Source organism: Natator depressus, chromosome 3 (genome assembly GCF_965152275.1).
Source record: "Natator depressus isolate rNatDep1 chromosome 3, rNatDep2.hap1, whole genome shotgun sequence".
NCBI lineage: Eukaryota > Metazoa > Chordata > Testudines > Cheloniidae > Natator > Natator depressus.
The window spans coordinates 203,735,833-203,762,590 of record NC_134236.1 but is presented as its reverse complement, the minus strand read 5'-3'; the positions used below and the strand labels follow the sequence as shown (position 1 = coordinate 203,762,590).

Below are 26,758 nucleotides of genomic sequence, written 5' to 3'. Positions count from 1 at the left end.
AAAGTCCCCGTCTTATTATTTCAAAGACTGATTCATTCGTGCAGCCTATTGCTAGCCCAGCAGTATTAAATGCAAAAGACTGAGAGAGAGAGAGTGAGTGTGTGTGCATGTTCGAAATAAGGACTCCCTGAGCCCTCTCCGGCACTTGCGTGGATTGCGTAAAGGCTGCTCAGAATTGCAGGTGCTGAGCTCAGGAGAGCTAAGTAAGGTAAGGCCCTTGGAGGATTATCTAGGTTGAGCTGGAGATGCTGTCTTTCAGATGAAGTACAGCGCTGTGACCATGATCAAGTGTCACCAATTTTTTTGAGACAAGCAGAAGTTATAATCCTGTGGTGAAATTCCAAATCAGGTAATTATATATCACCTACAAAAGGGCCCAATCTAATGCCCATTCAACAACTCCCATCAGCACCAGTGAGTCAGGCCCTAAATTCCCCCTAACTTCGCTGCTCTGTACATGCTATTGCTGTGATCCACCCCACACGCTGGTGGTGGATGCAGCTGCCCCTGTACGCAGGAGGTCCTGTTTCAGTCTATTATATTTGCAATACTCTTTGGGCACTTCAGGCTGAAAGGCACTCGTATCAATGTCAGAGTATTAAGAGTTGCTGGAGATGGGACATCGGACAGGGTAGGTCGGTGCTCTAAGGTGGTACTGAGAATTCTCTCTCTCAGATGCCCGGCTTGCGTGTCTTGCTCATGTGCTCAGAATCTAACTGATCGCCAGATACAGGGTTGGGAAGGAAGTTTCCCCCAGATCAGACTGGCAGCGACCTGGGGGGATTTTCACTTTCCTCTACAGCATGGAGCATGGGTCGTTTGTCAGGATCATCTGGGTAGGTCTCACCTAATCAGTTCCCTACCATGGTGGGGGCCTTGAGCATTGGTGCACCTCGGTCCCGCCAGTTCTCTGCTGGGCTGTGATCCACAGGATGTCAGCCTAGATGATCAGCTGGTCCTTTCTGACCTTAAACTCTATGGCTGTATGAGGTACCAAGTCAATTTTGGAAGACAATGGATCTTTCTAATTGGTTCTCAGTGATGTCCTACCAATGTCTATCACAAAGAGCACAAGACTTTTCCCTTATTTTATGTAGGTATGTTCCTTTTTTTTTTGTAGGCATTATTTCTCAGGACAATTATTGTATTTCTTGGTTGGCTAAGGTCATTCATTCTTTGGCCTCCAATGCATGCTAAAAAATCATAAATACTCTATATGTCTTTTACTGCATAGCTAGGGTGTAACAATGTGGTAACTTCCACTAAAAATAATTACTGTGGGGGAAACTTGCTAATAACTAGTGTCATCAATTAAGCAGCAAGTCACAACAAGGTTTCATTAGTAGATTACGGGAGCAAACCTTGGGCGTGTTGAGAAGCACAAAGTTGGAGGCTGAATGATGGATGAGCCAAAAGCCAAGTAGTCTAATGGGGTTTGTTCATATTAGAGATTGTACACCCTTTGGGGCTGGGACCAACTTTTTATGCTGTGTTTGTATAGCACCTACCACAAGGAGGTCCTACTCCACCACTGTGGCTCATAAGCAATAGTGTAACACAATAAGTATTTTAAAATATGTATTGACATTTACAATAACTTATTCTACAAACCAATAACTTTGTGACAAAGTATTGTGGCCCTTTCTAGTCCCCAGGGGATGAGGCATTAAGAAACTTCCCCCTTATGTAGAAAAATAGTTAGAAAAGGAGAGGGACTGTGTGGGGACATTTTTTTACATTTTGTTACATCTACTTTAATGTCACCAAATGCAAGACAGTGTATCAATGACAAATGGGGATATAGGATTGCCAATACTTGTGATTCTATCACAAACCTTGTGTTATCTGTGTTTTCCCTAAAGCCCGAGCTCCTGGAGTCAGGTAATTACGCAAGAAGCTCAGCTTTCCTAGCAAATTCAAAGTTTCTTGCCCTCCTCGTTGCAGAGGACATACAAGCAGAGGGGACTCACGAGACTCAAAAACCCAAAGGCAAAGAAAAAGAACCCCAAATGTATTATTTTGTAAAATCTCATGATTTTCAAGCCATCACATGATTGGGGGGGGGCAACAGATGATTTTTGAAAGCTTGGAGTTGGCAATACTGAGAAAACCAAAACAGCCGTCTATGGCACATATAAGTGCTCAGTTATCAGAAGGGTGGTGTAACCATGTAGCAGTTCCCATCTTGCTTGGAACAGAATATACACGCTCTATATAATCTAATTTACTCCCTTGGTGGAACTGGTCTTTGCTGATAATTCAGACAACCCCCACCAAAGAGAAACTGAAGCCTAAATATTTCTCCCTAAATGTGGCTACTCCTTGAGTTTTTTTTGCAGAACCTCTTTATCCCAGACTCTAGCTCCTTTAGTCCAGAAAGATACTCGAATCTCTTTTGCATCTGGGTTGGAACTAACTCTTCATGCAGAGTTCAAGCACCTTGCTCATCTTGACTGCGCTGCATTCCTACGCAGTTTTTGTCTGCCTCCCTGTTTATGGGCAACTTGCACCTGCCTTTTCTATTTGCAAAGGAATTGTAACTGCAAAACTGAGGACTTGAGTTTCAAACTCCCAGAGTGGGGGGCACAAAAATGTGGGCACAAAAAATGTGGGCACAAATAGGTCCTACACACAGGAGGTCCGGCTTCAGTTCCTTTGAAATTGATCCCTTTAAGAGCAACCAACTGCAGGCTCTCCTAAATAGCAGAGAAGCAAATTATTTCCCTCCGTCATGACTCATGGAGGCAGAGGTGGTCTCTCTAAATACCAGGGGTCAAATTCTAGCCTCAATGCCATAGAGCAATTTGGCACATGACCTTAACGCTTTTAGCACTATTCTAGCTGGGAGAGTCTATTTTTTTAACAATGTGAAAATGCTCAGCCTTTAGTTCCTAAAATTATGTTTTATAAGCAGCAACTAGCACATTAATTAAGGAAAATGGCTGTTACACAGAACTTTATACTTCAGCTGCGTTACAAGTCAGGGCTAAGATTTTCGAAGTCCCCTGAAGAAATGACACACACAAATCCCACTGAAATTCAAAGTGAATTGGCCATCCTTTCGGTTACTTTGTAAGTCCCAGCATAAGTACCCGACTATCTCCAATTAAAAAACCAAACCCAGCCAAATAGGTCTAGCAGATCCTATAGACAAAAGGCCAGCAAAATACAGTGTACAAAACAAAACCTATTTACTAAGTGCAATACACAGCAATATCTAAAGTCAGGTCAAATATGCTGCTTGCACTGCTCTAATTTGAGAACGGCTAAACATACTTGCAAGGAATCAAAATAAAGTCACAGCACGACTCTGGAGCTAAAACTCGCACACGGTCAAATTCCAGCAAGATCATTTTTATGACATTGCACTAAAAGAGCACTTCCTCCACATGCACGTATGGATGGCACACACAGACTATGCATGTCACAGGACAGTCAGAGTATTCATGTCATTCCCATTGAGTATTTCCATAGCTAAACCCCACTGCAAACCCCAACACTGTCAGCTACAGTGCCATGAAGAGTGTCACTAGAATTTCGTCCCCCCAGCCCTCCCCTTTCCAAGCACTTATCCGAAAGAGCAAAGCATTGTTTCCCCACTTGGAGTATTAAGTGAAGCCAGACGTGGAGTCTTTTCCCACTGACAACTGACCCCTAGTTCTTTTTACAAGTGCTCTCATGACAGTGAAATATATGCTTAGCCGCTCAGTTTTACATACACTGGCAACAGCTATATCACTGACCATCTTTGCTATTTTTTTTCCAGCCAAATGGTAAACAGAAGTTACTTTACCTTTAAGGAAAATGCACTATTTCCCCTCTAAATAAGCTCCTCTACGCCTTGTCATTTTCATCTCTCCAGGTCTTTATTTTTTGTCAGTTCCAGATAACAAAATGAATCAAGACCAGCAAAGCTCACTAACAAGACTTTATATTTGCTGAGTGTTGTTCACAGCACATTTCTGCAGGGATGTGGGGGCATAATTGATGACTGTCCCCCTTCCTTGACCCACACCAACTTGTGCTGAGCACACACCCCCAAACGTGCTGACGAGTTTGTTTTTGAACTACCCTCAGAAAAAATGTTTCCCTGCAGAAGAAAAAATAATCCCAATTCCAGTTCACACTGAAAAACAATCCAATTGCACTGAATGCAGAGAGCTAGAATTTAGGCAGGAAAGCTGCAATATCAGAAGTCCAAGCAGCCGTATTTCCATACCAAGGACCAGATGGAGGGAAAATACCCTTCAAAAACAGATTTCCAAAACAAGAGCCGCATGAATAACCAAAAAAAAAAAAAAAAAAAAAAAAAAAAGTGAAACACAATTAATCAAGAGGAAATGATCTCTAAAGTATCTCAACAGCTTTTTATACCTTTACATTAACAGGCCAACTTCTCTGAGGTTGCTAAATTACAGTATGTAGTGTTGTCGTAGCCATGCTGGTCCTAGGATATTAGAGAGACAAGGTGGGTGAGGTAACATCTTTTACTGGACCAACTTCTGTTGGTGAGAGAAAACAGCTTTTGAGCAACACAGAAACTTCCTCATTCCTTTCCCAGCCCTGAAGAAGAGCTCTGTGTAGCTTGAAAGCTTGTCTCTCTCACCAACAGAAGTTGGTAAATAGTAACATTTGTGATCAAAACCAAACACCCTCCTCTATCTCCTATCCTATTGCCAGTCCTGTCTGAAACTCAGCATGAGGGACTATTATACATAGCCAGTGTTGCCAACTCTCAAGAATTTAGTGAGAGGTTTTTTGCAGGAGTGGTGGGTGAAATTCTGTGGCCTGCGTTGTGCAGGAGGTCAGACTAGATGATCATAACGGTCCCTTCTGACCTAAATATCTATGAATCTATGAATTTGTCATAAGTCTCATGATAATTATTGTTTTCCTTAAAGCCCCACCTCCTGGAGTCAAGTGGATATGGGATGATTTCAGCCTTCATTCTTAAAGGAAAATGTAAGTTTCTAGCCCTCGTGACTGCATAGAAAGCTTCAAAATGTGACCCCGGTGCACCCTAAATGCTCAAAATAAGAAAGGCAAATAAAAAGAACTTGAGGTTCCTACGATTAACTCTTCATTTGTGTCAGTGTTCTATCCCTCCCTCTTATTTCTACCTCCCTTCTTACTTTTCTCATTATGCCTTCTGTCTAATTAGAGACTGCTTACCCAGCCAGGACAAATCCAGCTTTTGCAACACTGCTGTGACCAGACAGGTTATGAGCTATGTTTGAGCCTGACTCTGCTCAAAGTTTGGCTAATGAGACAATGATCTAGATGATCATGATGGTCCCTTCCGACCTTGAAGTCTATGAGACCATGTGCAGTGGCTGCGATTTTTCAAGTGTGTATTCGTTTAAGGCAAATCAGGCTCAGACTTCCAATGACAGCAACCCAAAGGGTACCACCTAAAATTGATTCTCTCTTCCCCCCCGATCATGTTCATGTGTCACCATCTTTAAGACAGGTACAAATGACAGTAAATTAAAGGAGATTTCCTTTTACGGCTGGGAAAGGGAATAGGGAAAACTGAGAACATGAACGTTTTTCTTCATTTTAAGCTTCTGTATTGGTTCTGTCTTCGTCTTAAGTGTGCTTAATAAAAAGGATAAAATGTATTTCATGGCAGCTGTCACAGTAACTGAGCAAAACTCTGTTCTCTGTGCAGGTAATTCCCCATCCCACAATTCAGTGTTCTAGGTTGTGCCAAGAATTCAGGATCTCCTTAACCGTCTAGGCCCAAGACCTCCACCCTGATTAAGAGTCCAAGTTGATCAGATCCCTTTGAGACAAGAACCTGGTCAACTCCAGGTTGCTGGTGCTACTGGTCCAGGGAAGAAGAACACAAAACAAAAGAGGATAATGGGAGAGGAGTAGATTAGCAGAGGCCACCATGAATCTCTGCAAACAGCCCGGAGAGCCTGGAAAAGGAAGTCGGGATGGAAAAACCATTCTTCTGTCTCCCTTCTACACTACCAACAGCACAGCAGAAATGCAGACACCCAGCTTCCTTCTGTAGCCACTTTTTGCCTCTTTGGTTCAGCACTTAGAAATGCCGACTGATAGCACTCTTGCTTGCTCGAAGGCATGAAGGGGAGCTACAGTATAACCTTCCGCGCAGCTGGCAAAATGAACCCACAACACTACTTGTACCTGACAGCCCATTCCACTTTAGTATCCCATATTTCTAGCCTGGATGCTCAGCCAGGCTGTGCTGAAGGCTTTTGAGCTGTTTAGGTCTCAGGCAGGATTATCATTGCTGGGGTTTGATAGGTACTTGGATGTGCAGCAAATGCAGTGTGTTGCTAAATAAGGAAGAGGGTGTTTAAAACAAAAGCTAATCTGGAATTTAATATTATGGCTTTAATATTTTGCGATGCTCATTTCAGAAAATGAATAGATTCAATAATTTCTGAGGTATTCACATCCAGCATTCTCCTCAGAAACTACTGGAAGGGAGTCTCTTTCAAAAGAAGTCCAATCGGCTGATGTAACAGCAGGCCACAGTTAAAAATCAAACTGTGACACTGGTATACATGTGAAGGTGGCTCATTCTGTCCCCTTAATTATATACTCTGTACACTGAATCCTCTGTCCCCTAGACTAAGGCCCTGGATCCTGCAATCAGCAAAAGGGTCACAGCATGTGTGGACTGCAGAGGGGCATAATGCATATGGTGACCATGCATCAAGCTGGACTTCAGTCATGCTCATTTTTCTTTTTAAAGGGTGCCCATTTCTCTACAGCACTCAGAGTAAATTTCCAGTGGGATACAGGAGAATATAATGATTCCCCTTAACACAAGTGGCAGCTACATGGTTATTTCCTTGCAAATTTCTCCCCAGTGTACCCAGGGCACCCATGACAGAGCCTCGGTGCTATTTAGCAGTCAGCCCAGCTGCATCCTTTGATAGCAGTAATTTTTAAAGACCTTCTGAAAAATGAAGATCTTAGGCGGCACTGAATTGTTTGAAGTACACATTATCAGGCTCTTTTACTTACATGCTTGAGAAGATGCTTTAAAACTATTCATTATTCTGGAGTATAAAATCCCTGCCTAGTTCTAGCCTCCTAGTCCTCTGGCCTCTTGTGGGCCACTGTTAATTAAGAAGCTGCTATCTCCTCTGTCCAAACTCCCTACTTAGAGAAATTATTACAGTTAGTCATTTGATTTTATTTATTTATATTGTTTATGCTGTGAGCCCAACTGTCGAAAGATTAACTTTTGTTCATTATGGTTATGCGTATGACGAGTTTGCACAGACAGTGGGAAAAAGCCGGTTTCCTCAAAATCCTTCCACATGTCCATTTGAGATTTAAAAAAATAAATAGTAGGAGAGCTCCTTAAATTAATAGTCAATATTCACTCTAATTCATTTAAGATCCACAACTGTTAAAGTGGCACATGGTATTAAAAGCTGAAATGCATGGTATGGTTAATAAAAATCTTTCTTCAAAGTGATTACTCACCATCATTTCTAGCCAATGGGAGCTGTGGGAAGCAGCGCGGGCTGCAGGGACGTGCTGGCCGCCGCTTCCATTGGCTGGGAATGGTGAACCTCAGCCAGTACGAGCTGCAGGCGTCCATGCCAATGTAAACAAACTCTCTCACGGTGCACCAGCGGATTACCCTAATGGGCCGCAGGTTGCCCACCACTGTGAGCTCTCTGGGGCAAGGGCCATCTTTTTGTTCTGGGTTTATGTAGTGCCTAGGACAATGGGGGTCCATGATTAGGGCTTCTAGGTGCTGCCACAATACAAATAATAAACAACAACATTGTCATCCAAATTCTGTCTCTTGTATACCAGGCCCAATAGCAAGCAATATGAATTTCAAATGTACTTGCAGGTGCTGGGAGCTAGTAAGAATATGTAGCTAAAATTAATGACTATATTTGCAAAAATATGGTTTCCATTATAAATCCAGAAGCACATCTCATCTTGTTTGCGATGTACCTTTTTGAAAAAAAACAAAAAAAACAAAAAACAGCTGTATTCTAGTTTGAATGTGCACCTTTTGTAGCTTTTATAACTGATTCTAGCTTGCAATAGGTTCTGGAACAGGTCGCTCACAAAAGATCTCGGTGTGTGATCCAAATATATTTACATTAGCTAACAAATTCTACATATACTGCTAAAATACAAAAGAGATGGGTAGTGATGGATATTATATCAGCATTGCATATTTTATGTTTGACAGGTTTTATAAATAAAGACATGCCAGTTTCCAATTTCGGCCAAAACCTAAGACTGAACCAAGAATCTTCCAAAGCTAATAGCAGGAGTTTCTACAGCTTGAGTTAAAGAGCCAGGCTCTGCATCTGTGGGCTGCAACAGACTCACATGCTCTGTGGAATGGGACCAGAGGGAATTGTGTAACACAAAATAAGCAGTGAATTATAAAGATAATAGGTGAAATTCATCCTATTCATTCATATTTCCAACAGAGTAACTACTGATGGTTTCACAGAGTGAGAAGTTACAAGTATTTCAAAGTGTGCATACAAATACTACAGAATAACATACATGGGCCAGATTCTGGCTGTTATACCAGGGTAACTGCATTAACTTGAGCGGGTGTTGACACCAGTATTACAAAGCTCAGAATGTGGCCCTGTATTTCAACTTCAAGATCTACTGATGAAAAATGCTACATACGAGCTAGGTATTATGTATTTATTATTATTATTAATAATCATTTCCAGAATGCATTTAGATATATATGTCAAAGGAAATTAAGCAAACAGTATTTCATGTGAATCTTAATTAATAAATTTTTTTAATTGGCTTACTTAGTGAGCACACTCTGAAAACTACCGAAAAAAGAGAAAGAAAAAAAGATAGGTACAAAATATAAGAGTATGCTCTCAAGAGAAACTGAAAAAAATACACTCTGTTAAAAGAAAAGATGTATACATTTTTACACAAAAATTTGTTTCCAATTTGCACCGCAGGCTAACAGAAAAATAAAAGCCAAATACAGCAAAAAGAGTCAAAATTACAAATTTTGATTCAACTTTTCCATTAACATTTCAACATACAAGGGATGAAATTTTCCTGAAAATTCTAACCCATTGTTGTTAGAAACCTTCAGGTTTCATAATGAAAATGCAGTTTTGTAACTCAACAAGAAACAAAAAATTATACTATCCTTTATGGGTACAACGGCAAAGAGATACATTCTGTGACTACAGCCTTCTTGCCTGTCAGATTCTATCTTCTACCCCTTATATTCAACTTTCTATCATCAGTTTGGAAGTAGATCTCACAGTAGACAAGGTTACTCTGTAAGGGCCAGATCCAGCATCAATTGGAGCAGGTGGAAATACTTGATTTGACTTCAGAGACTTTGGATCAGGCCCTAAGTCAGCTTTGTTTAGCAGTGGCAGAATGATCAGTATCAGTGAAGCTTAGCAGTGAATGAAATCACAACGCACCCTGTCCATGTATGTAAATGTGAAAGTTATTATTAGGGCTTTGCTAAAAGGAGGCTCTTTCCATTCTAGGACAGAGAAAAAGAGAAAGGCTGGCTGGGAAATGGAATTTCCCTCCCAAAGAAAGTTCTCGTTTTGGCATTGGGGGGGAAATGAGAGGTGAATTGCCCTGAATCAGTATGAAAAGTAAAATAAATTGAAGTTTTTCAAAGAATGAAAAATTCTGTTTCCCGAGAACTGGCTTGCACCAGGTTGCTCAACTCTCTGGGCAGCTGACTCTTGCGGCTACCTGATTCCACAGGCAGGCAGCTGTCTGGATGGTTGGGCAGTGCCAAAAGGCAGCTGCCAGGTTGGGGGCGGGGCAGACAGGAAGCCAGGGCTACCTGGTCTGGCTGGCAGGAAATTGGGCTGACAGGCGACAAGCCTGGCTGGTGTTTCATCAAAAATTTTGATGGAATCAATATGCTCCCGAGGAACGTCTAGATTCTATTGAATCAGAATTGTCCAACAGAAAAGTGTTCCATCAGACATTTTTTTACCAGCTCTAACAGTTTAGGAGAAAAACAAAAAGCGTGTTTTTCTCCTTTAGCGCTGGCTAAGTGTTGACTACAAAAACAGCATCAGCTTTCAATGAAAGAGAAATCATTTTTAGAACCATACTTGTCTACAATAGCCAGCGATGTGTTAATTAGCTTCATAATTACCATAAAATAACATATTCCATCATCACCTCGTGGCAATTCATGGTAACAATTGTAATTTGCATTACCATTTCTGCTTTATCTCATGGAAACCACACAGTTAACTCCTGTGATTATTGTTCTTCACACGCCTGCAAAAAACACATTTCAAATAGACCAAATTTATTTTGGGATGGTAATGGAAAAGGCTTATGGGGATGAGACAGCAGATGTTATGCTCAGAAAGAGATGGAGACGGATTATTACAAATGTTGGTATGCAAGTGTAAGAAGCGATCTTCTTTGCATTGGAGGATCATAATCAAGGAAAGAGCAGTATAATAATTTTTGTAATATATTTGTCTTTGAAAATGGAACAATCATCCAACTGTCTCAGAAATGTTATTAATGATTACGAAGGGGGAAATATATATGCACAGAGTTACAATACAAACTGTATTTAACAGAATTTCTTTGAGAGGTTAACCAATATTATCCTTTGAAGAATACAGAACTGCCTTAAGTTCTTTCCATAACTTTGAACCACATCAAAATTCTTCCATTAAAAAAATAAACACAGGCTTGGGTTTCCTATAAAGCTTCCCCTACCATTAGTGATTTATTATCAGGGTTTTCAGTTAGGTAAAATAAATGCAATACGTAATCAAGTGAATGCAAATTAAAGAATCCCTACTCTTTTTTTATGCTCAGGAAGAGCAGTGATAGTTCTGTGCAGAGTTGCGAGTGGTTCATTTTTTAATGACAGTGAAAGGATATAACCCTGTAAAGATAGATGTGGAGGCTTTTAGAATAAGCAAACAAACAACTTGGCAAAGGCAGCTTCAAAAAGCAGAGCTTCAGCTCCGCTTAATCCCTCCTCCAAAATCAATTTTTGATTTTTTTTTTTTGTTACTATAAGACTACATCCCACATTTCCAGACTGTAATCCTATTGGTGAGAGTCTCGGTTACCTGAGTCCTCACCATTATGCCAAGGTTCAAGTTACATTTCCAGGCAGTAAATATGCAAAACATTCCTCCTACGATCTCAACCCTCCCATCTCCTTGCTTAATCTGGAAATTCGGCTACTAACGCATCCCATATAGTTTGCATCCCAGGAGTTTGCAGCATTAATATTACACGTACATCCAGGGGGTATATGATTAGAGTGTTTGAGGACACTAAAACTAACAGGTACAGCATTTGTGCAACCCTGGTGGTATCAATACAGAATTTCAGTAGCTAGGGCAGCTGGCTACAACCTCAAAAGGAGGAGGTCGAGGAGGAGGAATTATTCATTCCTACCTGGTTCAGTGCAGTTCTTGACATATCGATTTTCTGTCTCCTCTGGGTTCTCAGTGGCATTGTCCTCGGTTGCCTGCAGCAGCCTCCTCCCACTCCACTTATCGTAAGTTTCCATAGGATAGCTCAGGACATCATAACCTAGAGGAAAAGGGCACAAGATGAATGCTATTGCTCTGAGGATGATAAAAAGGCTAGCACCTATATTCTCCCAAGGGACTTTTCACACTTCCTTGGTACAGACACTATCAGCTATTCCTTCTTGGAAACGAGGCCCTGCAGTCCAGCGATCCTAACTCCCCAGGACCAGTCTCTCAGATTTCCCAGTAGTTTAAGCACCCCTTTTCCAGAGCTCCACCTTGCCGTTACTCTGGGTTACAGTTCACATCTTCAGGGACAAGTAGTAGGTGTTGCAGATGATTCATGCACAGGCTTCGGAAAGGTTTCTAACCACAATTACTCTTTATATAGCACAGAAGACGTACAGAGCCAGATAAAACAGTAAAAGACCTCTACACATTTCCCTGCCTCAGTTTCCTCACCACTCTGGAGCATTTTTGGGGCTTAGGGGCGGAGTTCTCTGGGGTGGCCAAGAACCTTCTCCTACAGCTCATGACTTTTCCTCCAAATGGAGTCTCCCACTCTGCTCCAGCTCAACTGCCTTTGACCTTGGCTGGTCCCACAATTAAACAAGACCCCTCTGCTATGAAAATATGCGGTTCTCTTCCTCTCTCCTGCATAAGCTTCCTTTGCACCTCTGTGTCCCTCTGAATTCATAAGTCCTACCACCACCACCTGGTTGCTTTGTTCTCCTTCTGGGGAAATGCCACTGCTCCAAACCAGCCCTCCTTGCAGATGAACTTGAACAGTCCACAGACTGTCATGCATGTATTGGGAGGTTTACAAGTGTGAAGGGAAAAGACAACAAATTGGCCACCAAAACGAATTGTAATTTATGCACAATAAACTTGAAAATATAACACACCAGAACAGAACCCAGACTCCTATGAGTGCTTAAAGCATATTCGGCTGTTGGAAATGATCAAAAACAACCCTGTGTACCAAAACCAGCAATCATCTCCAATTAAATATTTTGGTCCATCAGTCATTCACATCTTTGCAGATTACAGGATGGTTTCATTTTCATGAATATGGTAAGTAACCTGGTGAAAGGTAACATTCAGTTATTACTTTTGTTTCCTATTTCCACCCCACTCTTTCCCATCTTCTCTCTCTCTGCTTTGACTTAGAGTTGGTGCTGCTAAATAAAGCCCTACTTTAACAATGTCAACAAAAACATTTGACCATTTTCCAGAACATTCTTGGCATGACACTGCTCAGGCCTGGACATTTCATGTTGGTCTAATTAGCTGAGAATGTATGCCCATATGTTAGCTACATGCATCCTACAGAGCTTCAAACTTTGAGGGAAAACACTGTTTTGAGACATTGTGAGCATTTTAAGCACACACACACACACACAAAAAAATTAAGCACATCTCCTACTGAATCCTTGAGCCCAATGTAATAAATAGCAAATGGAGTTTAGGCTGGATTTCCATCACATCTGTACATCTTTCTTTCATTAGAATCCAGTCTCTCTTTAACTCTGGTTTTGTCAGTTCAGCATTTTACATGTTATCCTAAAGATGCATATAATTGCAGTTGGTCTCTTGCCCCCATTGTGACAGCTGTTCAGACTGCTACAAAGCTATGTCATTCTACCCATTAGAGAGGAGGTGAGGTTTCGTATCAACCAACTGAGGCTCTTCCAGACAACTAAGAAACTACGGCCTTGAATCTGCAAGAGCATGTCAGAGCATGAAAGGGTCAGCTCAGAGGCAGGATCCTTGTGCAGGACTGGGGGCTACACTATGTTAGCTTCAAAAGGGAGCCCCACCCCATCCGTCTCAGACAGAAGGACGGAGGGTATTTGTCAAATGGCTGGCTGGCATGCACGACCCCTCATAGCTGGGCACTGCAAAGCCTTCTCAGTTGCCTTCACCAAATGCCATTCAAGCCAGCTGGTGGTCCACTTCTTATGACTTGGCTCTCCAGCCAGCTCCTGTTCCCTCTCACTCCTTCCCACTGCATACCCGCTGCGTACCCACAGTCCAAACTGAATGCAAAGGAACGTACACTCTTCCAGCCTTGCTAGGCCCAATCCTTAACAAAGGTTTCACTGCCCTCCCAGGCTCTGCAAAGCCCTTTCCTGCTTTTCTACAACGTGCTGCCTCACAAGACTTTCTTCCCTTGACACCAGCTCCTCCCAACCAAGCTGCTGACCCTCGGGGTTTTCTCCCAGGCCTGTTTCAAGAGTTTCCTCCACTCCCGCTTCCCTTCTTCCTTCATGGCCCATCCCAGTTCCCTCCTGCAGCTCCTCTCAAGCTCAGTCTCAGTCTTAATTAAACCTGACACACCCTCCAGGTGCCATCATGGGCACTAATTGTGCTCTCCAGGTCCCTTTAACCCTTTTAGTACCAGTGCAGAGTTCAAACTGCCCATCACAGTATGAGAGGGAGAGAGAGAGCAATAGAGAGTGGGGGAAATACAGCAGGAGGGACCATCAAATCTTTGGCAGGGACTCAGAGGACACAGAGGATTAAAGAAAGGGTTTTTTTTTATATGGGGAGGTGGTCACAGCCCCTATATTTAGGTTGCCTGATATTTTCCACTATAAAAGATTTTGTGACTTTTGAAATACTCTAACATCTCCATTGTTTGCAGCACGCCTTTAAAATTCAGCAGGAAGAAATCACTGTGGTCAGAAAAGTGCCTTTTTCTTTGTCCCAAGAAATTCCATTGTGTGTGAGTATGTATTATGACATCGTTTAATTATAAGATGATATACTGCTTTTTCCACAGGACCCCACTTCATTCTGTCCACAGGGGGGATACACACAAAGGGGCATAATTAAGATTTCACAGGCAATGTTAAATCTGCCATTTTGTAACTTTTAAGCCCTTGACTTTGTAAATTAAACATCCATATTTTAACTTAGTTTTTGTGTGTGTAATAACGACAGTAATTCAACACACTTTACGCACTTCAAAATACACTGTTTCCTAATTGCTTGGTCTCTAAATGACCTTCAATGAGTTAACTGTATAAATATGTCATGGATGGAGACAGATTTTAATCCCAAAGCATTAATTCAGATTAATTTTGTAACTTCATTTACAATAGCACAGCTTCAGCCTTCATGTGTCATAATAAACATACTTTCATCAGCTGAGCTAAGCAGTCAGAGATCCACACAGCACTTGTTTTCAGAGCAAAGGGCTTTTTTCTGAGCAGTTACCGTTTCATTCTCCGGTGAAGGGAAAGAGAAAAAAAAACATCCTCTTTCTAGGATTTTTATTCCCCTAAACTCCTGGCAGATCTCTTCATTCTCCTCACAATACAGAGCAGCTTTCTTGTTTCAGAATTTGGACCTATCCAAAAGGAAAACTAAACATAAGTCATTCAGAATGAGCTTGGGAAAAGCTCCATTTGGCAAGGACACACAGTGAGTAAAAGCATCCCATTCTGCACTCACTTAAATGGGTGTGCGTAAGAGCAGAATTAGGTCCAGCTGAAATGGATACAGCTATGTTGATGTACAGCAGTGAAGGATCTGGCTCAGTCTCCAGCTTTAATTAGGTTAAACCATCTCAGAGCTGAGTTTGCAACCTATAGGCCAAATTCCGCTTTTGGATACTCAGGTGTAAATAGAAAAGGAGTACTTGTGGCACTTTAGAGACTAACCAATTTATTTGAGGATAAGCTTTTGTGAGCTACAGCTCACTTCATCGGATGCTGTACTGTACTCCTTTTCTTTTTGCGAATACAGACTAACACGGCTGCTACTCTGAAATCAGGTGTAAATTTGTCTCTATAAATCAAGGAGAAATAAAAAGGAAAGGTGAAATGAAATCCTTTACTAAAAGTTTTGGCCCTTGAAGACCCTGGCCTATGAACAGAATGCATGCCAAGATTTTAAAATTCCAGATAAATACATTGATGATGTAATTTAAAAAAAACACCACTGCAGCTAAGGCCCAAAATTGGGGTTTCTCATTTCCCCAGTGCATCCTGAAATCGAACAGGAAGCGGCTTGAAGCTAACCCTGCCTGAGGTGGTTGCAATGTCATCAGCTGTAGTGACGAGAACACCGGAGCCTGGACTCAGTGTCTTGGTAGATTATGTGAAAGTGGAACTGACTCAACTCTGGTTTAACCCTTGAGATTCATCAAACATGGTCAGTCTTCTGAGGTTTAGGGAGGTCAGCAGGGCGTGTTCTAGGGAGGAGGGAAATATCTGTGCAAGGAAGAAAGGGCAGGGTCGATCAGAGGAAGCGCTAGTGAGTCAAGACTGGGTTTGCCCAGGCATCCCTTTGAAAGTGAATTAAACTAAACCAAATTAAGGGCACTTTAATTCTGAGTAAGGGCATCCACACAGGGGTTTAATGTATCTTAACTAATCCCCTTTAAATACATGCCTTATGTTAATCAGATTAATTTTCCTGAGTATTCCTGTGTAGACATAAATAATAAATAAATAATACAAATAGCAGATCTGTGTTTATTCAAAAGTCTTCTGGGAGCTGCCAAATTGGGGTGGGAGTCTTGTGAGAACAAGCTCTATTACGAGATTGCTGCTGCATACTCCTAATGGTTACAAAAGTGAAATACAGGGAAAGAAACAGCTGATCAGGTCTCAGTTTTGTGTGAAGGTTTTGTGGACAGGGTGTCTTATTTCATCCAGTGTTGGTGTAGCCATGTTGGTCCCTGGATATTAGAGAGACAAGATGGGGAAGCAAAAAGACATTCTAGTTATCAGCACTGAGGGGACATAGGGCCTTAAGAAATAAGTGAACAGCACCCTCTGAGCGTATGTCCCCATAGTGATGATAACTAGAATGTCTTTTTGCTTCCTCATCTTGTCTCTCTAATATCCAGGGACCAACATGGCTACAAAAACACTGCAAACAAATAGGAGATATTGAATTTTACCATCTGAAATGAAACTCCACTACATGAAGAAAAAGGAGAAGTTGGTCCAAGAACAGATATTACCTCATCCACCTTGTCTCTCTTATTTATTCATTCAAACAGACTATGTATAGTATACTGCTTGAAGTACCAAAGAGACACATCAAAATACCCTGCAGGCTCTCTCTTAATGGATCAAGTACATTAGTGTGCAACATACTTGTGTCCCTCAATTACAAACTGATCTCAAGCATGTCTATTGAATTTCAAAATCAGACCTTAAGAGCTGATCACAGACTTAAAAGAGAGTCTTGATAACAGTCTTAGTAGGGTCTCAGAGATGATACCTGCTTATGTTCTGTCACGTACAAACCAAATTGGCCTTGGGTTTCTCTCTCTCTCACACACACACACACACACACACGTATGTGGCTGGGGAGCAGGGGTGATTTCATGAGGCCAGTCAATGTAACTATCATTTAAAAAAAAAATCTCTGGCAAGGGGAAGGCAAGTAGATGATTTATTTGTAGGGGATTCTAGTGATTTTTCCCTGGGGATAAAAATTAACCCTACCCATCACTTCAATGGCCAACTAAGTACCCATGCACAAATATTCCCTAAAAAACAGTCAGCTACATGTGTAGGCTACTATAATATCCCTACAGAGAAGAGGAAAAACCTGACTTCTTTATCTCTCTAGGTTTATAGAAGACCCTGCACTTTCCCCAAGATTTTTATTAGTAGTTACCTCTGCCATGGCAGTCCAACCCTGGGGACTGCACCTAGACATGCTGGGAAGGCTTGTATGTTCCAGTGACCCTGTGGGAGTTATGCCAGGGTGAGTTTTAATTCCTGATAGGGCTACCCAAGCTGGAGAGGCCCAGGATAGACAGGGATGGTGGAGTCTTATTTGTGCCCTAAGCAATGTTTTACCAGCTGGAAAGGACTCGGATTATGGTAATGCTTGTGGGGCAGGGAGTCACAGTCAGGGATCATGCCCCACTGCGCTAGGCACTGTACAGTCCCTGCCCCTAAGAGCTCACAATTTGTACATAGGTCTAGGCACAGCAAGTGGATAAAACAAATAAATGGGGGAGAGTGCAAGGTAATAAATGGGAAGAATGGAGACATTCACAGTCTGGGTTCTTATTCCAGATATTAACGATAATGTACTACATGGTATGAAGAATTGCTCATCCCACCCTGACAGCTAGATCAATCTCAGTTATCAGACCAGCCCCTCCGCAAAAGCCTGGGATTTGCAGCTTGCCTAGAGTTTAACACACCTGGGCTCTGGCAGGGCAGGGGAGTGACCTCTGAACTCAAGGGAGCCTCAAAGAGAATGCCCGGCCAACCACACCCACCCATTTGCAATGAGGCAGCTCCATCCAAAGCCCTCCCTGAGAGCCTCTGTAGCAGCACGGCACAGAGGAAGTGGAGGGCCCTTAGGTAACCAGGCCCCAAACCATTTCCAGGCTTTTAGGTTAAGACCAACGCTTTGGATTCCACCCGATCGCCTGTTGAAAGCCCCACTGGTGTCATATGCTGCCAACATGAAACTCAACACAGTAAAGGAGCCACAGGATGTAGGGGAATATTCTTCCCTCAGATTCTAGCGGGAGTGCACATGTGGCTCAGGGGTTGGATGCGGGGGATAGAAAGAGTACTCAAGAGCCAGAGAGCAAACTTGATTTTTGTATAGCTGTCCTAACGGAGTCGGGGCTGTGGACACAAGAACTCTGAACTGGAACAACATTCATAAGAAGAGACAATGGGCCAGATCCTCAGCTGGTATATATCAGGATAGCTCCCTGGACTCCAATGGAGCTGCACTGATTTACTTCAGCTGACAAAAAAGAAGACAGCGGAGAGAAGCCTACAGACCAGAGACTAGCCCAGCTGAACAAACAAAAGGGACTGATTTGTCATTGCGGCATTTCAAAAACATAATGCATTACCACTAAGGACTTTCCAATGTTGGCAGGTATCCTCGGCTCTCGCTTACAATAAACTACTTTCTATGCAAACTGAGATACTGCTGGCAGGAGCCGAAAACAACACAGCTTTTTAAAGACCTTTTGCCTCTCTCTCTCTCCTGTATTTTTTCCTCCTCTTTGTCTCTATTTTTTCCGCTTGGCTGGACAAATTATCTCCACCCCCCTAAAACGTCTCTAATAACTACAGCAATTACAACTGCACAGTATTCCTGGGGAGAACCAAACCGAAGCAACCAAGAACAATCTCATATGCTGACATCAGCCAGCAAGCTGCTGGGGGTTCACAGCAAGCTATCCCACCGCGATTCTCCTTAATAGGATTGCTTTGGCTGCATTAATTGGAGCACCACACCATATGAAGTTATTCTTTCATTTTTATTCCTTGTTAATTTCATTTCACTCCTCTGAATGTATTGCTTTCGGTCCACTCCCCCCAGCGTGTATAGGTGGGACGTGGTAAGTAATCAGCAGCCGCCTGGTCAGGTCAGACACAAGTTTTTCACAGAATAATCTGAGCTCAGGGTTGCATAATCATTTCATACATTGATTATTTCACTGTAGTCTGATTTGGCAGGGCATATTTCAACACAGACCATATATGCTTATGGAAAAACTGGCTGCCTCTGGAAAACAGGCTGCCTATGGAAAAACAAAATTCCTGGCTCTGAATAGCAGCCAGTTCTTTAAACCCAATTTTATTTGTACAAATTTCAGTAGGAGGGGAAAGAGGGTATGCAATAGGAGTCCCTTAGGGCACCGTCATCTGTATTAGTATTAGAGTAGGACAGGGGTCAGCAACCTATGGCAACCTATGGCGAGCTGATTTTCAGTGGCACTCTGCTGCCGGCCTGGGGTTCCATCCGCCAGCCCCCTGCCAGCCGGGGTCCCGGCCGCCGGCCCTGCTCAGCCCGCTGCCTGCCTGGATGAATGGAACCTCTCTCTCCCCAAAGAAGATAATCTATTTACAGACATTGGAAAACTCAGCAAGGAAAAGCAAGGGCAAGGATCACACTAAACTGATAAGATCTGCATTTTAATTTAATTTTAAATGAAGCTTCTTAAACATTTTTAAAACCTTATTTACTTTACATACAACAATAGTTTAGTTATATAATATAAACTTATAGAGAGAGACCTTCTAAAAACGTTAAAATGTATTACTGGCATGCGAAACCTTAAATTACAGTGAATAAATGAAGACTTGGCACACCGCTTCGGAAAGGCTGCCAACCCCTGGAGTAGGACATAGAGGTCATTGTGCTACATGCTGTACAGAGACACACAGCAAGAGCCATTGCCTGCCTTGAAAACCTTAGACAAGAGTACCAGAGGGTGGGATGGGAACAGATGCACAGAGAGATGAAGTGACATGTCCAAGGGCACAGAGCCAGTCAGGGGCACAGCCAGGTATAAAGCGCTGCTCTCCGGACTCCCTGCCCAGTGCCCTACCCACTGGACGACGCTGCCTCTAAGCTCCTGTTTGCAAGGAGTTTCTGAATTTCCACAGTTCTTCAAACCCACCCTTCTGGGGCCCTAGAGAAGATTATGTTGCTTTTGATCACTGGTTCACTGTGAACTGGAATCCTGCTAAAGTACTGTCCCCTTTAAGACAAGACAAGAAGCTAAAGTAAAGGAGAAGTAGCTTCAGAAGCACAGTGGACAGTATAAACGGATGATCAGGAGGTCCGAGTTTAGAGAACAAGCAGCAGATCACTTAAGAAGCATTTAAAAATTATCTAACAGTGGGTGGGATTTTCAAAAGCACCCAAGTGATTTAGGAGCCAATCTCTCTCCCCACTCCACATTGATTAGGTGGCGTAGACAGCTAACCCAGGGTTTGTGGATTCCTCTGGCTGGCTAGGGCCCGATAAGATAGGTACTACAATGATCAGCATTGTAATGCCTAAGGCCCTTTGGGACTTACGTACTTTTGACAAATCTTTTAACAAGAAATTTTGTGAAATTAATATTAACCTCAGAATCAGTCATCCCTCAGCGCTTCAACATGGCAGATGCAAAGAGCATTATCCACTGAGCTCCTGCAGCACTGATCACTCGGAGAGGCCCTGCAGGAACTGCAAACCTAACAAACACCCTTGAAAACAGAGGCTCTGGGAAAAACCAGCTGTCTCAGAGAAGCCAAAGGAACTAAGTCATGCTGTCATTTTGACAGGGTGGATCATGCAGCTTGCTGAGAGTCCCACAACAACTAGTGCTATTAAAATCAAGTGGCCCTACTCCATGACAGGAAACCTAATCCATTTTCCCTGGCTTGTGGAAGATGACAGGGTGCAGGGGTGTCCCTAGTATTTGACTGTGCGGAGGGAGGGCGGTGCCGGGGGGCAGAGTTTGGCTCACGGAGAGGCAGAGGATGTGAAGGCAGATGTGGTCGGGTAACAAGGAACACAAAATAGTTCGCTATGCTGATGATCTGCTTTTGGCTCAGGGCTGGGGGACCTCTGTTCCTTTCATCATGGTTCTCGTTAATCCTCATCGCTGACTTATGGAAAAGCTGATGACCTTGGCATCTGAAGAGATGTAGGATTTCTTCTGCCCCAGCCCTTATAATTCATGTCTACAGCCTGAATACCTTGGCCCATACACACTGAATGTACTGAGAGCCCCTGTCATAAATATAAAGGGAAGGGTAACCACCTTTCTGTATACAGTGCTATAAAATCCCTCCTGGCCAGAGGCAACATCCTGTTACCTGTAAAGGGTTAAGAAGCTCAGCTAACCTGGCTGGCACCTGACCCAAAGGACCAATAAGGGAACAAGATACTTTCAAATCTTGCGGGGAGGGAGGCTTTTGTTTGTGCTCTTTGTTTACGTGTTTGTTCTCTCTTGGGACTGAGAGAGGCCAGACAGAAATCCATCTTCTCCAACTCATCCTAATCCAAGTCTCCAATATTGCAACCAGTATAGGTAAGCCAGGCAAGGCAGATTAGTTTATCTTTTGTTTTATGTGAATTTTTCCTGTGTTAAGAGGGAGGTTTATTCCCGTTTTCTGTAACTTTAAGGTTTTGCCCAGAGGGGGATCCTCTGTGTTTTGAATCTGAATACCCTGTAAGGTATTTTCCATCCTGATTTTACAGAGGTGATTCTTTTACCTTTTCTTTAATTAAAATTCTTCTTTTAAGAACCTGATTGATTTTTCATTGTTCTTAAGATCCAAGGGTTTGGGTCTGTGTTCACCTGTACAGATTGGTGAGGATTATTATCAAGCCTTCCCCAGGAAAGGGGTGTAGAGCTTGGGGGGATATTTTGGGGAAAGATGTCTCCAAGTGGTCTCTTTCCCTGTTCTTTGTTTAAAACGCTTGGTGGTGGCAGCATACTGTTCAAGGACAAGGCAAAGTTTGTACCTCGGGGAAGTTTTTAACCTAAGCTGGTAAGAATAAGCTTAGGGGGTCTTTCGTGCGGGTCCCCACATCTGTACCCTAGAGTTCAGAGTGGGGAAGGAACCCTGACAGGCCCTTAACTGGATTCATCCTCTGTCTCACAGGCCTTTCTGGGAATTTATTCTTCCAGGCTGTTATAGTTTATCACCCTGAGTGATTATCTTTTCTGGACAAGAACTGCCTGACTGGGTATTGATTTCCAAATCTCTCTGCCCAGGCCCATTCAGATTTAGAACCCCGGCTCAGCTGTCAGGCAAGGCAAATGTAACAGCCAACCAGGAATTCCTCCAGTTACAGGAAGCTATCTGTGCATCTCCTTCTGTCTTAAATAGCACAGCTGGACCAATCAGTGGGGCAGGCACTCCCCCAATTAGGACTGCTGTGGGCAGTGACTCTGGTGGGGCTAAGGTTCCTTTTACCTCTCCAATCACTAGTTGCTAACAAGTGGCTGGATGGCAGCCAGGATGCAAAGGCTTCCTAGTAACCCCCAATTCTGGGTTCAAGACTTGGAGCTCCTCACTCAATGAGTGAGTATTGCTAGGACTTTTAACGAGCCCTACAGGAGAGCGTTTCATTGGTTAGAAGTTTGGGAATCACAAATTCTCGGTCACTGTTTTACCTTTATGAGTGGAGATACTGACATACCACAGATATGTAGATGCTATGGCTAACTCATCCATTTTTTAGTTCAGAAAAACTTGCCAAGTGGTTCACCTGAAACAGACCTTTTCCTTTCAGAATGAAATGTTACACTGATCAGGGTGTCTCCCACTTATGCGTGGTTTTGACATAGTTGTGCGTCTGCACTGGTGTTCAAAAATGTTGTGTACATCTAATTGTGTGTGTATGGTTGTTAGTGCATGATCATACTGAGCTGAGTTAACTGAAATGTTTACATAGCCCACATAATGAAGTCCAATATATCGAAGAATGACATTGCAGGAGGCAGAACATTCTGTTGCTCACGTCACTACTTTAAAAAATAAATAACTTAAAAGAGAACAAAGTCAGACTGGACCAGTGTGGGCCTGTGGATAGAGCACTAAGCAGAGAGTCAGCAGTCTCTGCTTCTTACCCATTGTATGGCCTTAGGCAAGCCACTTCACGTCTCTGTGCCTGTTCCCACCTTCTATCTGTCTTGTCTCTGGGCAGAGACTGTATCCTACTACATGTCCATATAGTGTCTAACATGATGAGACCGTGATCTGAGTTGTGGCTGCTAGGTGCTACCATAATATAAATAAACAATAATAATTAATAATGGGGAAGTCAGATCCGTTATCTGAGGGCAGATGAAAGATAACATTGCACAAAGTCATTGCATTTAACAAATACTTTTACTCTGGGATTCCCATACACATGCTCTTTCTTTCTCTCTCTCTCTCACACACACACATTATTTCCTGGGAATAGCAATTCTCCTCCCTGTACATATGAGTGTTAGCACTGCCTGTCACTGCTGTAGGAGTCACAAGAGCCTGAATTCATTAAAGAAAAAGGAGCATCAAGGAAGCTGAATCAGTTCTGGAGGAATGACATACTCTACAGTGCCTGAATTCAGTGCCGTTCTACTGTGAGAAATGGAGGCCCCCAGCTGGGGTAATAATGCACGCTGAGTGCTACTGGCACTAGAAAATTAGCAGCTCAGCTAGTGAAGAATAAGATGTTTTCACCTTAGGTGCAGTTTTCCTTTTCTGCTCCCTAAAAGTCAAGAGGTCTTTCCAAAATTCATTTTAAATACCTATTTATAGGTACTGTAAGTGCGTCCAACTGTTTGACATCTTCTGCATTTTCCACCAATATCCCCTGTAACAGTTACTGGTAAAGTCAATGGAACTTTTTCCAAAATAAAAGATATTTCATGTTGAAAAATGGCCTTTTTTTCAGTAGCAAAAAGTTGGGGGGGGAGCTTGGCTTTTTCTAAATTTATCGTGACTTTTATCATTTTGATAGAAAATATTATCAAAACATTAACAAACATTTCTGTTTACTGAACAATGGGGTTTTTTGGCAAACTATTAAAATGTTGATTTTTTTAACCCTACAATTGCCCGGAGTTCAGGAAAGCAAGTTAGCCTGTGCTGAATATTAAGCAGATGCATAAGTTCAATTGAAATCAATGGGACTTAAGCACATGCTTAAATTAAGCACTTGCTTAGATGCCATCCTGAGTAGGGGTCGACTTCAAGCACACGCTTAAGAGACTAACTGAACAGGAGCCTACATTTGTTGCTTACTATCTTGCGGCAGAGAGTTTCACAGGTTAAGTACATGCTGTTTCAAAAATTACCGTTCTTTTTATTAGTTATTAATGAATTGCTTATTAGTTGAACTGGGCATCCCTTTATTTTTGTTTTATAAGAGAGGCTAGATAGAAGCGCCCAAATGACCTCCTCTATACCATTATTTTATATACCTCTACCCTGAGCCCTCTTCTTCTCCTCCTCTCTAAACTAGTCTACATTTTTGAATCTCTCCTCCTATGAACATCTTTTCATGCCCCTCATCATTTCCACTGGGCATCGCTGGACCTTTCCCTTTCTGCTATATCCTTTTGAAATTATACCGCGTGCAACATTCAAGTTGTGAGTGCTCCCCTCATTTATACAAGGGCATTCTAGTATTTTTAGCATTATTCTCTGGTGCTTCGTTACCCAGGGGAATCTTAAATTCTCCACCAGGACATTTATTTCATTAGCAAGATGCCTTTTACACATAGATGATCTGAAAGCTGTTGATGTTATCTGAGATGCTTGGCATCTGCTGATTGTCAGGCTTGATTTTGTCTGTGTCCCTGGTATAATACCTCTCTCCTGACAAAGCGATAGACCATTTCTTTCCTCTGTGCTGCTGCTCCCAAAAATGGTACAAACACCAGTAATATCCCAACCCTGCCCAGGAGAAATAATACAACCAATTAAGCTTAGCATAGCTGCTTGCTCTGTGTCTGCTGCAGAGCCTAATCCTGGGGGCAGGTGGAGTGATGCCCTCTGGTTTTCTTCGCATGAGTTACTGGCAATTTCTTTGACTTACTAATCATGGATGAGCTTCAGGATTCATGAAGAGGCACCAAAGGCACAAAGAGAGTTGGGCACCTAAATCTCATCTGTGACTGTGCAAATCTCCCCCAACATGCACAAGTACCACAGCATCACCGAGGTCTTCCCCTTGACTCTCCCAATAAGCATTTAATTTCCCTTGAATCCTCCTCTCTCCTCTGTTTCTTCCAAATTGCCTGCTGCAGGTTGTGGACCAGACCCATCAGTGGAGTTGCTATGGGGCCTTTTATCTCTTTTTCTATGACTCCATGTTAACATTCCCCTCTTTCCCTCTTCTCTTTTCTAAAAGACCCGTCTGCTCTTCCGACATCTCCACTTACAACACTGTATCCTCCTGCTCCTCTCTGTTTGCCACTTTTCCCCGCTCTAGTCTGCCCAAAACATTCCTAAACTCTTCCTCTGCCACTGCTCTAAGCATGGGCCAGATCCAAAAATCCAGCAGAGTCAGTGGAAAGTCTCCCTTTGACTTCAGTAGGCTTCGACTCAGGCCCCAAGGCCCACTCCTTCCTTCACTGAGCAGCTTGTAAAAGGAGAGAGGAGGAAGGGAAAAGTAGGGGCAGAGTGATTTATCACTATTACAGTCCCATTTTATACTCCCTGGGGGAATACTGATTTAGCCACGAGGCCATAATCCTGCCTTCCCAGGCTGGCAGCGGAGGAAAGCAAAGGAAGGCTGGAGAGCACAGTGGTATAAAGTTTCATTGGCATGTGTTTGGAATGGCTGCATTACAACTCATGCAGGTCATCCCAGATCATTACGTGAATGAAACCTTGATATCACCACATGGTGTGGTTTTCTTTTTTTATGAGAGGCAGAGAGGAAAAATTAGTGCTAATAAATTATTAACACTTCTAAAAATAATCTAAAATTGATTTTCTATCCATCAGCATGTTATTAAGCTCCGAGATCTTGTGGCTACTTAGACCTGGAAACAAAATGCCACATGTAGCTGGAAAGGAAGAAATTTCCACCCTTCAATGTCATAAGACAAGTGTTTCTAACCAGGATGGTTTAAGTGATATCACACCTGAAAACTGTCACTAGAAGCCGTAAGCCCTGGAGCCTAAACCAGGGTAATTTTCTGGAGGGAACATGCACACGTTCTTGGTGATGTGGAAAGAATGATTTTTTACTCTGTATCTGTATAACACCTAGCACAACTGGTTCAGGGCTGAGGCTCCAAGGTGTTACTGCAATATAAACACCCCCGCCCCCAATAAAGTGACATTACAAAAATAGCAGCTGTCTAAAAACTAGTCTGAAATTTTGACTATTAAAAGGTGGTACTGGCTGAGACGGATGAGTACACACTGTGCAAGTGCTATTTATCACAATGTTGTTATGCTTGCATATAACATTTACTGATTTCGGTTTTTAAAAAGCACCTGAAATACTAGGTGTTTGCACAAAATTTTAACTCACATCCAACAGACATATCCTTCATAGCAAATTGCCTTTACCACCTAGAGCCACGGCAACATACAATCTACCTTATAACAGTGAAGGACCTCCAAATTAGATAATAAACTGAGGGCTTCCCCACCCCGCTCCCACCAAGGAAAAATGGGCCATGCCGTGAATCCTGAAGGTCAACAAATCCAGGTTCTGTCTGACAAAGAAGGGCAATGAATTCCAGAAATTAGGATCTCTCTGTGCCATCTCTATTAAATATAGGAGATATTGGCTCAGCTGTCATCGATGCTCACCGGCATCATTCACATCAAAACCAACACCTTAAAGTTCACTTAACCAGCAACTAGAGCAGATCTCCGAACAGCTGACATGCTCTCTGCATGAAGTGCCATGAAGCAAGCCCAACCACTTTCTACAACAGGCACATTTCGCATCAACCTTAGTCCCCAGACTATCTGAGCCCATGTCGATGGCATTGCAACAATCCAAGATGGAAG

The 26,758-nt window shown here is 42.6% G+C and overlaps 1 protein-coding gene across 2 annotated transcripts in view; it reads right to left on the bottom strand.

Moving 5' to 3' along the window:
- Positions 1-26,758, bottom strand: part of SLC24A3 (solute carrier family 24 member 3) — a 331,008-nt gene that overhangs the window by 280,822 nt on the left and 23,428 nt on the right. For both annotated transcript variants that reach the window (XM_074949728.1, XM_074949730.1), the window contains exon 2: positions 11,422-11,559. In XM_074949728.1, coding sequence (XP_074805829.1) covers positions 11,422-11,559 — 138 coding nt within the window. The remainder of the gene's footprint in view (positions 1-11,421; positions 11,560-26,758) is intronic.